At 42.4% G+C, this 14,066-nt stretch overlaps 1 protein-coding gene across 5 annotated transcripts; it reads right to left on the bottom strand.

The window, feature by feature from the left end:
- Window positions 1-409: 409 nt before the first annotated feature.
- fubp1 (far upstream element (FUSE) binding protein 1) lies at window positions 410-13,596 on the bottom strand. Of its 5 annotated transcripts, XM_012871298.3 has the most exons (20): window positions 13,456-13,596; window positions 12,911-13,034; window positions 11,924-11,959; window positions 11,792-11,828; window positions 11,662-11,708; window positions 11,493-11,564; window positions 11,337-11,394; window positions 10,347-10,509; window positions 10,141-10,239; window positions 9,959-10,057; window positions 9,768-9,870; window positions 9,330-9,569; window positions 8,266-8,426; window positions 8,035-8,186; window positions 7,875-7,951; window positions 6,055-6,180; window positions 5,748-5,822; window positions 5,273-5,335; window positions 3,658-3,821; window positions 410-3,435 (listed from the first exon to the last, which is right to left on the bottom strand). In XM_012871298.3, the coding sequence occupies exons 1-20, from the start codon at window positions 13,546-13,548 to the stop codon at window positions 3,427-3,429; spliced, it is 1,998 nt and encodes a 665-aa protein (XP_012726752.1). In that variant the 5' UTR covers window positions 13,549-13,596; the 3' UTR covers window positions 410-3,426. The 5 variants fall into 5 exon arrangements, with proteins under 5 accessions (XP_012726752.1, XP_021176568.1, XP_021176569.1 ...); XM_021320893.2 differs by having other exon boundaries at window positions 410-3,821; XM_021320894.2 differs by having other exon boundaries at window positions 410-3,821; window positions 12,944-13,034.
- Between the last annotated feature and the right edge of the window lie 470 nt (window positions 13,597-14,066).

The raw sequence follows: 14,066 nt of genomic DNA, 5'->3' as shown, positions 1-14,066 counted from the left end.
CTAGAATTGTACCACCCAAGGTTTTAAAAAAAAAATAAAATTCTGAGTGAATAACTGTACATGTAGGGTTTTTTTAATAGCGATAAAGTGCAACATAGGAAATTAGGTGTCTGCACTTTTAACTAGGGATGCAAAATGCTTGTAAAGTCATGGGATTTTCTGTCAAAACAACTTGACTTATTTCTGTAGCTGGTTTGAAACAGTTGCTTGGGGAGGGGAGGTAATTTGAAATAGGTGTTGAGTATTTAACGGTGGACTTGTGGGACCTGATCTGTCAACCTGGGGAAACAAGTGACTGTATTTTGTGTAAAAGCAAATAAAGACCAAAAAAGAAAAGCGTAATTTTCTTTTATTAAACACCTGCTTAACCAGCTGATGTTACTTTCGAAAAAGAAAACTCGGACAGACGTACCGTTTATTACAACTTTATTGGTGAACATGGCAACATTTCAATTAAAAGGTAATTCAAAAAGACAACCCAGTAGATGTAGTATACACAGCACATGAAACCTGTTTTTACCTCTAAGGCATGCTCCTTGTTTTGTCCTCAACACCCTCTCGAACTGTGTCGCAACACTTAGCATCTCAGTCTAAAACAATTAGAAACCTTTTTCACTACAAAGAAAAGTGATTTACTTTTTTTTTTTTATTGTTTTTGTTAAACTGACAACCTCCAACTTTTTTCCTGCCTAGAACACTGTATGGGTCAATCAAAGTTTCAGTTCCTGCTCTCATCCAACTTTCTACAGTTTTTTTTTTTTTAAAAAAGAAGGTACATTTATTTATAAATAAAGGCATTCAGAAACAACCATCATAGCTCTAAACAAACTATAGCATCATGGATGAAACAAGTCAACCCAGACTGGCAGAATAATAAAAAAATCAATCTGAGCAACAATTTGCAATCAAGAGAATTTCAATTTCATTGCGTTTGCTGCTTTACCTTATGACTGGAGCTCTTGAACGGTCTACGTTCAGCAGCGGGATAGACTCAAAGGATGCCTCCTTTTGGGGTAGGGGGGGGAAGACAAACTACGACACGGCCTGATTTTACGACCTAAGCCTGCAGCATCCTCCAACACTGTGAGCAAGAAGTGAAGGCAGCATCGTTTCAATAGAAGGTTTGCACTGCACTTTACGGCAGATTTACACCACCACAGAAAACGTTTCTCTCTCTTTTTCAAAGATGACAAATAAAATGCATTTCACCGATTAGTCCACCTAACATTTGAGCACATTGCTAACTTCTGGCAACAGCGTGGCATGCATTTCATTAAAATCAGTGTCAACCTAAAGTATCCTTAGAGACAAAAAAAAAAAAAAACAGTTGCTTGGACTTACCAGATAGGAAAGGCCTTAATATTTTAAAGCACATGTGATAAAAACATTTCCATTTATGCAACTTTTTCTTTGGGGAAGGCAACCATCAAAACAAGTGATTTACAACTCATCATGCAGTTCATGGACCAGAAAGCTGAGACTGAAACGGACCGCTCGGGGGTGGAAATATGAGGCAACATTTTGTTTTTACAGCTAAGCATAAATGCATTGAGGCAGGTTAACACCACGGGTAAGCATTTCGTTGTGCATGGTTACAATTCAGAGGACAGAAATAACACTTGTTCCCTTAGGTTTCGCTTACCTGTGTTAATGCAGCAGAACCTAAGGTGCAAGGTCTGGAATGACACTGCAGAGATCAGATATATATATTCGCACTGTTTGCCATCAGTGAACAATGCAGTCAAATATTGCGCCGCCTTTTTTTTTTTTGCAAGAAAAACTCAACAGCCTGGCAACAAGATCGCTCCGTAATAAAGAGACGTCCACAACTAGCATCTGACACGCTTCAATGGGACATGATTAAAAAAAAAACAAAGATCAAGAGGAAACCCAGGCATGCTACGCTGGAGGTATGCACTTCCTATGCAGAACGTGGCATTGAATGGCATTTCAGTTCATTTCCACAGTAAACATGAGCCAACAACAACAACAACAACAGGTCAGATTCAGAGCGCAAGAAAAAAAACAGTTTCTACCATCAAAGCCCTCATCAGTTCAGAAAACCCATCTCTACACATTCTAAAAAAAAACAGCTCACTTTCAGGACTATAAGTCTAGGGGTTATGCAGAAACATGTGGTAGGAGAACCAAACTTTACTTGTTGCATACTTACCCACCAAAAAAAGGGGGGAAAACGGGGTAATTTCTCACAAAAATCTACACGTTTAGCAGTTTAGAAAGCATTCAAAAAAAGTGTGCATGTCTCAGTTTTGTACTTACATTACAGGAGGGCTCAACTGATGGATGAAGAAGCTGCTTAACCCCCCCCCCCCCCCTCAACCCTACACCAGCTATGCTTTTATAAACACTAAAATTAGACGACTTTTGCAATGTTTTTATATTTTAAAGAGGAAAAAAAAAATAATACAAAACCGGGAACGGGCAAAGAATACGTTTCAACATCTTGTTTCATACAGTGGCTATTTACCTGACTGTCCTGCAAAAAGAACAGCACAAAAATATGTATATGTAACACTAAATAATAATAAAAATAAAGCATCGTTTCTGGAAAGCACACGTTCAGATTACCTGCTTACCACGTTTTTTGTTTTGTATTTTCTAAACCTGCCTGTGGAAGAGGAAGCGGCCACCAAGGCACAACGACTAGGCTCAACGGCGTCTGCGTACGGAGCCGAAACCGTAACACCCGTCCGTCCAAGTGCACCTACAACTACAGTCAGCACTTTCAACGTTTGTTTAAACAACAACAAAAAAAAAAAACACAATGTCTAATCAGCAAGACTTCAATCATTCAGCATGGCTGCACGCTTCTCTGAGCCTTATAGACAGTTGGAGAGAGACAGGACAGCACAACTTCAGTCGATTTTTATACGACAAACCCACACGTGGCCTAAAGCTCCTCAGACAGCTCGTTACAAACACAATAAAAAACAAACAAGTTGTTCATTTAAACCCTTTTTTGTTTAAGGTTGTTGTTTTGGACCACCCCAACTTACCAACACAGGAGGTTTCAGTTTGTTTTATTGCAAAAACACGACAGGCAATATCATTTTTAAAACTGAGATGATTTACATGGTAATGTCTACAGTTTAATAAACATGACTTCTAACCACATTTAATGTAGATACAGGGCTGGAATGACCATATGTATAATTACCTTTACTAAAAACATAGCATTTACAAGAAAAAGGGGAAAACAAAAAAACAAAAAAACAGAAAAAAAAAAATAAAGAAACCAACCCAAAACAGAAAAATCAAAGAGGACGTGTTCGCCGGGTAATCTGCCATCTATGTGAAACTTTCAAACCAAGGAAATTTAAGATCTTCATCAAGGCGTCTGCATCCAAACATTTAACAAAGGATTTTGTTTCGACAATGTAGCATTTACTTTATGTCCACTTCACATTACTGGCCCTGTGCAGAAGAAATACATAGAAGATACATTGCATGTTAACAGCAGAAACAGTGGACTCAGCTTCCCAAAAATAAAAATAAAAAGCCTGTTTAGGGAGGAAGAGGTTGGGTTAGGTGCTGCCGCCGTCACCGGAGCCCTGTGGAGACCTGAGGGAGGAAGCGGGGTGAGGGTGCAAATGTGACGAGCAAATATAAGCAGGCGGGTTCTTAGCGGACATTTACCTGGGGGGCTTGTGGCGCTGCACCCATGGCCTGGGGGTTGCCGGTGCCGTAGTAGGCGGCCTGCTGGCGGTAGTACTCCGCCCAGGCGGCGCTGTAGTCCGGCTGGCCTCCGGGCTGAGCGGCGGCCGGCGCCGCGGCCGGTGCCGCCTGGGGAGCGGCTTGACCTGCGGAGCAAAGCGAGCGGTGAGAAAACATCCGAGTGGCCTCCGAACTCACGATCGCCTAAAAACCTGTTTATAAAACGATCCCACATTTTAACATCTTACAAAAAACACAAACTGTACATTGTGTAGGATCTTATGTGACCGATCAGGATTTAGTAGCATGAAGAGCCACAGCGCCGTTTTAACCCCGTTTACAGCACAAGCCTTTATAATCAGATCAGATAAACTGTCTCTGATTCTCACTTAGATCTTATTTCAAAAAAGGAGAAATCTGGTCAGATTCAGAATTCAAACTTCTGAAAGTACTTTAAATTAGGTCTGGGCGATAAATCCATTTAGTCGATTAATTCGAGTTTACAATTCTTTAAGATTTAATTTTTTGGAAAATCTGGATTTTATTTTGCCAATACACTCATTGGGTTTCCATGAAGAGAACAGCATGTGATGCTGAATATATGTTTAGGCAAAATTATTGTCAAAATATTAAGTGGAAACTTTTTTTTTTTAATATAATACGAGGTACTTCATTTACTTACTTTTTGTTAAAACTTAGTTTGAAGTTCACAAGTGCAGTGAAGCCTGTTCTTAGCTCAATGTGTAATACCACTAGCAGCAAATGTTTTGTTATATTTTCATTGTTTTACAAGCATGTTTCACAGCTTGTTTTTAGTTGCACTTTGAATTCAGGTCAACTCCCTGACGAAATGCTTGACATAAAAAGCAAGGTTTTAAAATAATTTCTTTAATTTCTTTTTATGAAACAAAAAGGAGGGAAAAAAATTGATAAATCGGATTTGGTATGATAAAATCGGAGATTTATTTTTTAATCCATATTGCTCAGCCCTACCTTAAATGTAAAATTATTACATACTGTTCAATAAATGATAAGTTGTTTTAATTAAGAAGAAGACGGCAGCAGTGAGGTGTCACCATATTTAGCCATGAATGGCCGCTCTCAGACTCAACGATCAACACATTTTTTTTTCCACTGATTACGGCTAAATTCATTAAATCACCACCAATGTATTAGTTTTAGGTAATAATAACGATCCACTGATGCTTCCTTGCTGATCAGACTTCTTTAATTACTTTGTGTGTAACTTCTTTTTCCCCACTGAGACGCTTTTGATTTACGCCAATATTAAACACAAACAGGACAGAGTACGTCAGAAAACAGCACATTTTGTGTTAAAAACGGTCAAAGCAGATGTAAAAACGAAACGCATCAAAAGCTGTGAGAAGGGGAACGAACCCGCCACCGGCGCCTTGGGGGTTGCGGGTCAGAAACCTTCTGCTTTTCTATCGGGTGGTTGTGAGGACAGCATCTCTACCACAGAGCGCTGCCAGAACAGCCAACCACCCTTAAACCGTCTTTAAATAAAAACGTTAAAAAGCTGCATAGACCTGATTTAAAGATCAACAAACTGAGGATAAAGTAAGACGCCACCAACCTTGTTTCTTGTAATACTCCTCCCAGGCCTTGGTGTAGTCCTGAGGCGGCTGACTCTGCTGACCTGCGCAGACCAAACACAGCGGAGAGCGTTAACGCACACCAGCGGACAACAGTGACGGGAATAAAGAGAAAATAATTAACATCCTACGTCGCTAACCACAACTCACACATTCATTACTTAATTAAGAGGAGAGAGAAAAAAAAAAACAGCAACAACAACAAAGACTCGCTGGTATTCTCTGGCATCAGCTCTGATAAAAACCCTAAAAATCATGATCCTTAAGGTGGTTCTGTGTCAACAGCTCAGTCCTGCAGGTAATTAAAAGTGTTGCAGTCTAAACAGCACAGGCGTCAAACCAAGAGGAGGCCTACTGAAAAAGCCCAGACCTGAAAGAAGAAGGGGCTTCAAAGCCCAGTGGCTGTTTAGACTGGCTGGTGTTAATAGGTGTAACACTGAAACTACAATCATATACCCATTTTCTTGTAATATTCCTCCCAGGCCTTGGTGTAATCTGTCTGTCCACTCTGACCTGCAGCCTGTGGGTCACCTGTTAAAAAGAACCGTACTTGTAATTAGTGAATCTTTCTACGCGGCCTCTCTCCTCCACACGCTGTCATCAGCCTAGAGACGGTGGAGGAAGACTACTCTGTCGCTCTCTGGGAGTGAAGCCCGTCCAGCCTGCGCTCTGCCGCTCAACGCCGCCACTAAGCTGCCCCTAAGCATCTGAACAGTCTCGCCTCTAGAGGCCCACGCCTGCCGCCAAGAACCGCTGCCCTCACCTTGGCCGTTGGGCTGAGCCGTGCCCGGCGCCGCGCTGGCCGGGGTCATGGAGGCCTGCGGCTGGCCGCCGTACTGGGCGTAGTACGCCGCCCAGGCCGCCGCGTTGGCGTCAGCCGCCGCTTTGTCTGCGGAAAAACAAAAAGAAGTTTGGTCACGTTTAGGTAAATCAAGCCTGTGGTTCCTGTTTTTAAACGGCTTCATGAAATGATCCCCGACTTTCTGTCAATTTGACAATTTAAGCCAAAAATGCCAAAGAATTTACTAATTTAGCTTCAGCCTTGGTGGGAAAAGCCCAAAATATACGCAGGTTCTCAAATTCTTTTAAATAATACCCTTATATTATTAATGCCTTTTTCAGACTAAAAATCTAATCCAGATTTTTGTTAGAAATACTGAAACCATAATAGTTGCAGTGGCTGAAAACACAAATGATTTAGTTATTCCCTTCACAGGATACACATTAAATTTATAAAACTAAAATTCGAATTGGTACCGGTTTAATGTATAAAGATTTTAATAATACAGTTTTTTAAACCGACAGAAGATGAGTAAATATAGTTTCTATCGAGATGTTTTTGCTGTATTCCAATTATAATCAAGCCTCAGGTTCCTGTTTTTAAACGGCTTCATGAAATGATCCCCGACTTTCTGTCCTTTTGACAATTTAAGACAAAAAATGTACTAATTTAGCTTCAGCCTTGGTGGGAAAAGCCTAAAATATACGCAGGGTTTCAAATTCTGTTCAATAATACCCTTACTTATATTATTAATCCCTTTTTCAGATAAAAAAATCTAATCCAGATTTTTGTTAGAAATACTGAAACTCACAGAAACCATAATAGTTGCAGTGGCTGAAAACACAAATGATTTAGTTAATTATTCCCTTCACAGGATACACATATTAAATTTACAAACTAAAATTATAATTGCAACCAGGGTAATGTATACAAATTTTAAGAATGGAGTTTCTTAAACCGAAAGAAGATGAGTAAATATAGTTTACATCAAGATGTTCTTGCTGTATCACAATTATACCTTTATGTGTTCCAGCAGGTTATTTTTCAGCTGTTTCTCCCATTTTATCTGCAGCTGTTAAAAAATGTGTGTGAGACACTTTGACTTTTTAGAATTACTTCATGAAAAGAAACAAGATAAATATGATATATGTAAATGTTTAGGTTAATCAAGCCTGAGGTTCCTGTTTTTAAACGGCTTCATGAAATGATCCCCGACTTTCTGTCCTTTTGACAATTTAAGACAAAAAATGTACTAATTTAGCTTCAGCCATGGCAAGAAAAGCCTAAAATATACATAAGTTCTCATATTATGTTAAATAATACCCTTACTTATATTACTAATCCCTTTTTCAGATTAAAAATCTAATCCAGATTCTTGTTATAAATACAGAAACTCACAGAATCCATAATAGTTGCAGTGCCGAAAACACAAATGATTTAGTTAATTATTCCCTTCACAGGATACACATTATATTAAATTTATAAACAAAAATTCTGAATTGCTACCAGGGTAATGTATAAAGATTTTTAAAATAGAGCTTTTTTTAAACCGAGTAAATATAGTTTCTATCGAGATGTTTTCGCTGTATCACAATTCTACCTTTATGTGTTCCAGCAGGTTATTTTTCAGCTGTTTCTCCCATTTTATCTGCAGCTGTTTGTTAAAAAATGTGTCTGTGAGACACTTAGACTTTTTAGAATTACTTCATGAAAAGAAAACACCAGATAAATATGATATATGTCGGCACTGAGCCCTAATGGCAGCCGTTTAATCTGCCTGGAGACGCGAGGAAGCCACTCACTGGGGTCCGGCTGTCCCTGCTGCCAGTGGGGGTAACCGTTGCCCCATCCCTGAGGCTGGTAGGGAGCAGGAGGACCGCTGATGAGAGAAGAGCAAACATCCATGAATCACCGGCGACTGACAACCAGAAACACTCAACCAGGAGAGGAGTCTGTACTCACTGGGGTCCTGGAGGCCCTTGGTTGTAGGGGCCGGGGTTGTAGGGTCCCATCGGAGCTCCTGGGGGTCCTGGTGGTCCAGGGGGTCCGTGGGGACCCGGCCCTCCATGTGGACCTGGAGGACCGTGTGGGCCGCCCATCGGCGTGACGGGGCCCTGAGGAGAAGCAGGAGGGAGGGTCAGCGCGGAGCCCGCAGGGGACGGAGACGACGGGACACGAAGGCTAACACCTCACCCCGATCTTCTCCTCCACCAGCTGCCGGGCGTAGTCGATCTGCTGAGGGTTTCCTCTGACGGTGAACATCTTTAGGTTGGGGTCGGCGTTGGGCGGAGGATTCCTCTGCAGCTCGATCCTGGCTCCCGATTGTTGGCTGATGCCTTTGATCGTCTCCCCCCCTGTAACAGAGACGCCGGTCAACCACAACGCTCCCACTGAGGTTTTAACCTAATGCGCTGCAAAAACGGATCTAAAAATGAGTAAAATGTTCTTAAAGTTAGTGTATTTGTCCCTGACTTGAGCAGGTAAATAAGATTATCTGCCAATGGAATGAGTATTTTGTAGCCTCGTGAGACCATCCTGATCTCGCGAGCTTTCAAGGTTTCACTCGCAGATCAGTCTGGCTACTTTCCGTTAAAGAAAATTTGGAGCCGTTCACCAAACGAACGTCCAATCAGCGTTGGCTTTGAGGCGGGTTGAGGTGTGACGCAACGGGAAGCGCGTCAGTTCAGTCTAAAGAACATGGCGGCTTCAGCCGATGAAACTAGCGTTAGCGTGGCTATCGAGCAAGTTTTATCGGAATTACAGAGCATTTCTTTGATGAGCTAATGAGCCTTTACCTGCAGCAGCAAGAGTAGCTTGGCTTGTGGTTGTTTTCGTCGTCGCTCGTAACAGAGCGACGACAAAGCATGTTGACGAGTACGTCATATGCTTCGTTGATCTGATTGGTTTATTTGGCCCGTCTATAACCAACATAGGCCAATCAGCTAACCAGTATTTTCGCCCCTTCCCAAAATTACTTCAACGGAAGGTTTCCAGATGGATATGCGGAGCAAATCTATCTGGCGGCGTCAGGTTAAGTATTTTGACCCCTAATATAAGATAATTAGACATCCTGCACTTGAAATAAGATGATTGAGATGAATTGTTCCTACTTTAAGTGCAAAATTCTTATTCCATTGGCAAATCATCTTATTTATCTGCTCAATTCCAAGAACAAAAACACAAATTTTAAGAACATTTTACTTATTTTAAGTTCCGTTTTTTGCAGTGTGCTTGGACAGTGCTGAGGAGCCGCTTGCCTTTTCCGATAATGAGGCCGGTCTTCATGGTGGGGACTGTGAAGGAGAACTCCTGCAGACCCCCGGGGGGCCCCATGTTCCAGTTGCCCTGGCCACGACCGCGTCCCCTGCCACCGCCGTGTCCCGGGGGGCCTCCCGCCTGGACACTCCTCAGCAGGTCTGAGATGATCTCCGCTGCGTGTTGGGCCTGGTCGGGGGGACCCATGATCTGTGCTATCCTGTCGGGCGTGGTGCCGTCGTCTGGGTCAGAAGCAGAGCGTTTTAATTTCAGCTGAAACTGAAGCTGAACAGCGGCGTGACTGCAGATGTGCTCAGGATGTGTGTTCGGGTCTCAGATTAATTAGGGTTAGGGTTATACATCAGCTTGTCAGCGTGGTGCATGAGTTTTCATCATAGACCGGGGAACTGTGGACCGAGTCAGAGTCTAAAGCGGCTCACCTGGCTTGAACTGAATCCTGACGCCAGTGTCGTTCTGTATTTTCTTAATCATCTCTCCGTTCCTGCCGATGACGATTCCAACTGCAAACCGTGGCACTGGAACCTAAACGATGGCAACGAATAAAAATAAAACTGGTATAAAAACTGCTGATTCCCCAGCTGAAAAGACAGACGACGCAGCAGACGCTCACATCTAAGCTGTCTCCTCCTCCGACCCGGGAGCCGTACTCGCCCCTCTGCTCCCTGAAGCCCTGCTCTCTGATCAGCTCCATCACCATCTCTTTGGCTTGCTGAACGGGAGAGTGAGAGCTCGTTACACCTGGACCACAAGAGACGTTAAAACACCGGAGAGGCTTTACTCCGACTGGCTCACCTGAACTTTGAAGGGGTCTCCGGAAATGCGGAGTGGCTTGTCTGCGCCCGTGTTCTGCGGTCCGTCTTGGATCATGACCATCTTCACACCGGCTCGTTCCTGCAAGCAGCGCCACACCACGGTTTGTTCCTCCCAACTAAAGCTCTGTGTGCTTTAAGCCCAGCAGTCTAGACGTTTAGGTGAAAAGTCTCCCGTCCCGCACAGACCTGAAGGCTTTTGATGGTCTCCCCTCCCTTTCCGATGACAAGGCCGGCTTTGGACGCAGGCACCATGATTTCCTGGACCGTCATTCCCGGACCGTCGTTGTGGTGGAAAGCTGGAGCTGGACGGCCTTTCTCCACGATCTCAGTCAGAAGTCTCTTTGCGGCCCTGATGGTAAAAAATTTAACAAATTCAGGGCGCCATGAACAAGATTGCTGAGACATCATTGGCCAAATCCTTTTACCCCCTGATATATTAAAGAGTTATTTTTGTTCTTTGACTATGTATTTTGGGAAAAACTGGTTGGTTTTAAACTAAGAGCAACATACATGCTCGTGCCTGTTATGTTGCTCACATAAAACTAAGAACCACATGTGTTATTGTGCTATAACTTGTTTTAACTTGTGGTGGGAACCTATGACAATGTGTTGTGGGAAAGACTGATTCTGTATTTCTTATTTTGCTTATATTTGCTGTATTCTGAGTGCACTCATATTATTTTGCTTCGCACACTGCTGAGGTGCTGGGAACGGTTGATGTTTTGGGAAACATGCTTAGGGAGGCAGGGCAGCTGTGGAGGGAGAGATGGCCACTCTCGCTCCACATCTGACTCTTTGTTTACAAGTATATAAAGAGGAGACTGCCCTCAGCCCGGTGAGTCTGCCGTGAGTTCGTGTGGAATACCGGCATCGTGAACGCTGATCTTAACCTAGGACTGAGGGCTCCCAGTTCGTGTCAATGGTAAGAGCTGATTCTGAGAATCTGTTGAGCGTCACGTTTGTTTGAAAGCTTGTTGCTTTATTGCTTGCTACTTTGCGTGTGTGAAGAGCTAATTGTTTTCATGTGCTGTATTCTGTGGGGAATAATAATAAATGTGTGCCTTATATTCTAACAGAAACAGTGTTTGAGTCCTTATTTGTGTTTGCCGATCTCTCCCGATCCTGAAATAAACATTTCATAAAACATCCCCCTACAAGTTTTCCTTCGTTACTTACTGGATTGATTCTGGTCCCCCCGTTAATGTCACCGACCTATCAGGCATTCCTCCACTGTCTATAAGACAGAAACAAGTTTCAACATTAACTTGTAAATGTTCTAATACCTTCCTAAAACTTTAAATCACTAAAAAAAAAAAAAAAAAACAGACTTACCAGGAGCAATCTGTATTTTACACCCAGACTCTTGCTGGATGCGGGATATCTGCTCGCCTCCTCTTCCAATAACTAAAAAAAAACAACAACAAGAGGGAAACATTTCAGTTTCAAACGGCAAAACAACCAAAAAATATATATAATTCGCCTTACAAGTAAAGCAACTTACTGAATCCCACCATCCCGTCTGGAACCTTGAACTCCTCTGACGTCGATCTAGAAGCGCAAACACAAAAATTGGTGTGTGTGGAACACAAATACGTGCGCAGGTACGGTCGATCAATCTAAACCCAGCTCACCTCGGAGGGCCGCCCATTCCTCCCATGGCCGAAAAGGCTGTGAAAAAAAAAACATTACAGCACATTTAGATGGGGGGGGGGGATACAAAACATGACGACCAGCTTTTGAGACATGAAAAGATTAAGACTCACCGTCATTCGTCGCGACTTTCTTCGTCTCTGGTTGATCTGTGCCAGAAAAAAACAAAAACAAAAAAAGGCATAAGCACGTCTGATTCTACGCACCAACAGGTGCTCTTGAACCTGAAAACAGTTGGTAACTTATACGTTATGAGTGTCAGGAGTAATTTATGGAATCCATGTTATCTTAATGGGCAGCTGGAATGCATTCAGGCCATTTTGCACCAATTACACACTGCATTTCTCAACCAAATTCCACTTCCGCTTTCTACAACACTGACAAAAGTTGTACGACGAGTCCTGCACACTCTTGTTTTAATTAATGGCAGGCTGGAAATGCTAAAGTCAGTCAAACTTAGGCTTGAAGCTGCCATTTTAGACCCAGTTTTACTTGTACTGGATCATTACTACAAAGTGTTGTAGTATGGAGACAGAAAACAAAGACACTTACAGCATGTACACAATATATATAAAGTCACTTTATGGCCAAACAGTACATAATTAAACCATGTGTGTGTGTGTGTGTGTTTTAAAGGAAAACCTAGAGCTAAGTTGCATGTATAATTTATTCATAAACTTCTAAATACACCCCCCAACGACATTCTCATTAGTCTACCTGTCAAAAATGTGTGAAATCTGGCTAAAAATAAAAGTACAAATCCCAAACATAGTCTGACTTGGTCACGGATATCTTCTTGAACTAATCTCCCAAATATTCATATTCAATGCATGCTTCATAGTAACTGTTTTCGCCTCCATATTTTCCTTCAAAACATCAATTTCAAAACAGCTGGAGATTCGCGGGGGGAAACTGTGTGGTTATGCATGCAGTTGTTACGGGCCTTCGCTTAAAAACGTGGAAAAAAAATATTTAAAAACCAACGGATTGTGTTATCAATGCTGGAATAAAGACAGGTCTAAAGAGGTGAATGCACTGTAGGAAACAGAGGGAAGCATTAATCATTGAGAGTTGCATTGAGATCGATTTGAGCCACTGACCGATATTCAGGTTAGGCATGGGAAAATACCCACCAGCGTCCTCCAGGGGCCTTTTTTGGCCCCCGTAGCCAAACTCGTTCGTTGGGGGAGCCGCAACGCCATCTCCGCCGATCTTGGCTGCGATCTGGAAAAAGAAGAGCGCAAAGAAAAGCGGGACTTTTAGGGGCCTTTTCGGGACACCGGGCGGCGGATGAGGCACGCGGCCCTGCGGCCTACATTTCTGTGCGGAAGTCGGACCCAACAAAGGAGTGCTTCAAGTTTCCCCTCAAAACGTTGCTTTAGGATTACATTAACACGACAAAAGATACTTCGTTTTATTAAACTACTTGCAATGTCTTCGTTTTTAATCAAGCCGTTCGGCTACGGTCGCTTCCCGTACCCGTTTTCACTTTTGCAATGTGGCGCGACATTAGTCATCCTCTTAATTTAGCTTAGCCTATTCTAGCCTGCCGCGCTACCAACCGTAGAAAAGCGACGAAAATTGTTCGTTTTATCACAAAGTTCGCCGTATTTGTATAGTTTCTTGCCCCGACAAGGTTTCTTACCTGTCTCGCTCGCTGTAGAGCGTCTTTAAAAGCATCGTTCATTCCCCCACCAGCGTTAGAGGACGGTGGAGCCACGCTGCTGTAGTCTGCCATCTCTGCTGCTCTTCTCCTCTGCCGCGGCACAAGATGGCGGGCTACATTCGCTGCCTACAGGCGGCTAAGCTCGCGGTAGCGGCTTGATCTCGCGATAATAGAAATGAAACATCCAACAGCGTCTTCTAATATTCCTGAAATAAACGAAGCTAATTAACTAAACTTGACATTTAAAGCATAATACAAATAACTGTCAGAAAATATCTAGATATTAAAAACGGAACTGCTTAACTTGTTGGATGTTTTTTTTAATAGTTTGTTAATTTTTTTGTTTTTATTAATTGTTTGATCGTAGTAGTTCCATTAGCAGTCAAATAATTATCATAACCAAAAGGATATATTACATATGGATTGTAAAACTACACAGCAAACGGTGTACATTTTTTATTTGTTACTGCACAATGTTGCGTTGGGTTCCTGGACCAGGAGATCAAACGGAAAGAAATAAAAAAAAAAGTCACAAATTAAACAAAAATAAAACGAGAATAAGAATGAAACAGTGTATGTGCCACTGAAGA

This window comes from Fundulus heteroclitus, chromosome 6 (genome assembly GCF_011125445.2).
Source record: "Fundulus heteroclitus isolate FHET01 chromosome 6, MU-UCD_Fhet_4.1, whole genome shotgun sequence".
NCBI classification, from domain to species: domain Eukaryota; kingdom Metazoa; phylum Chordata; class Actinopteri; order Cyprinodontiformes; family Fundulidae; genus Fundulus; species Fundulus heteroclitus.
The sequence above is the reverse complement of the archived record's forward strand: the minus strand, read 5'-3'. Positions and strand labels throughout refer to the sequence as shown.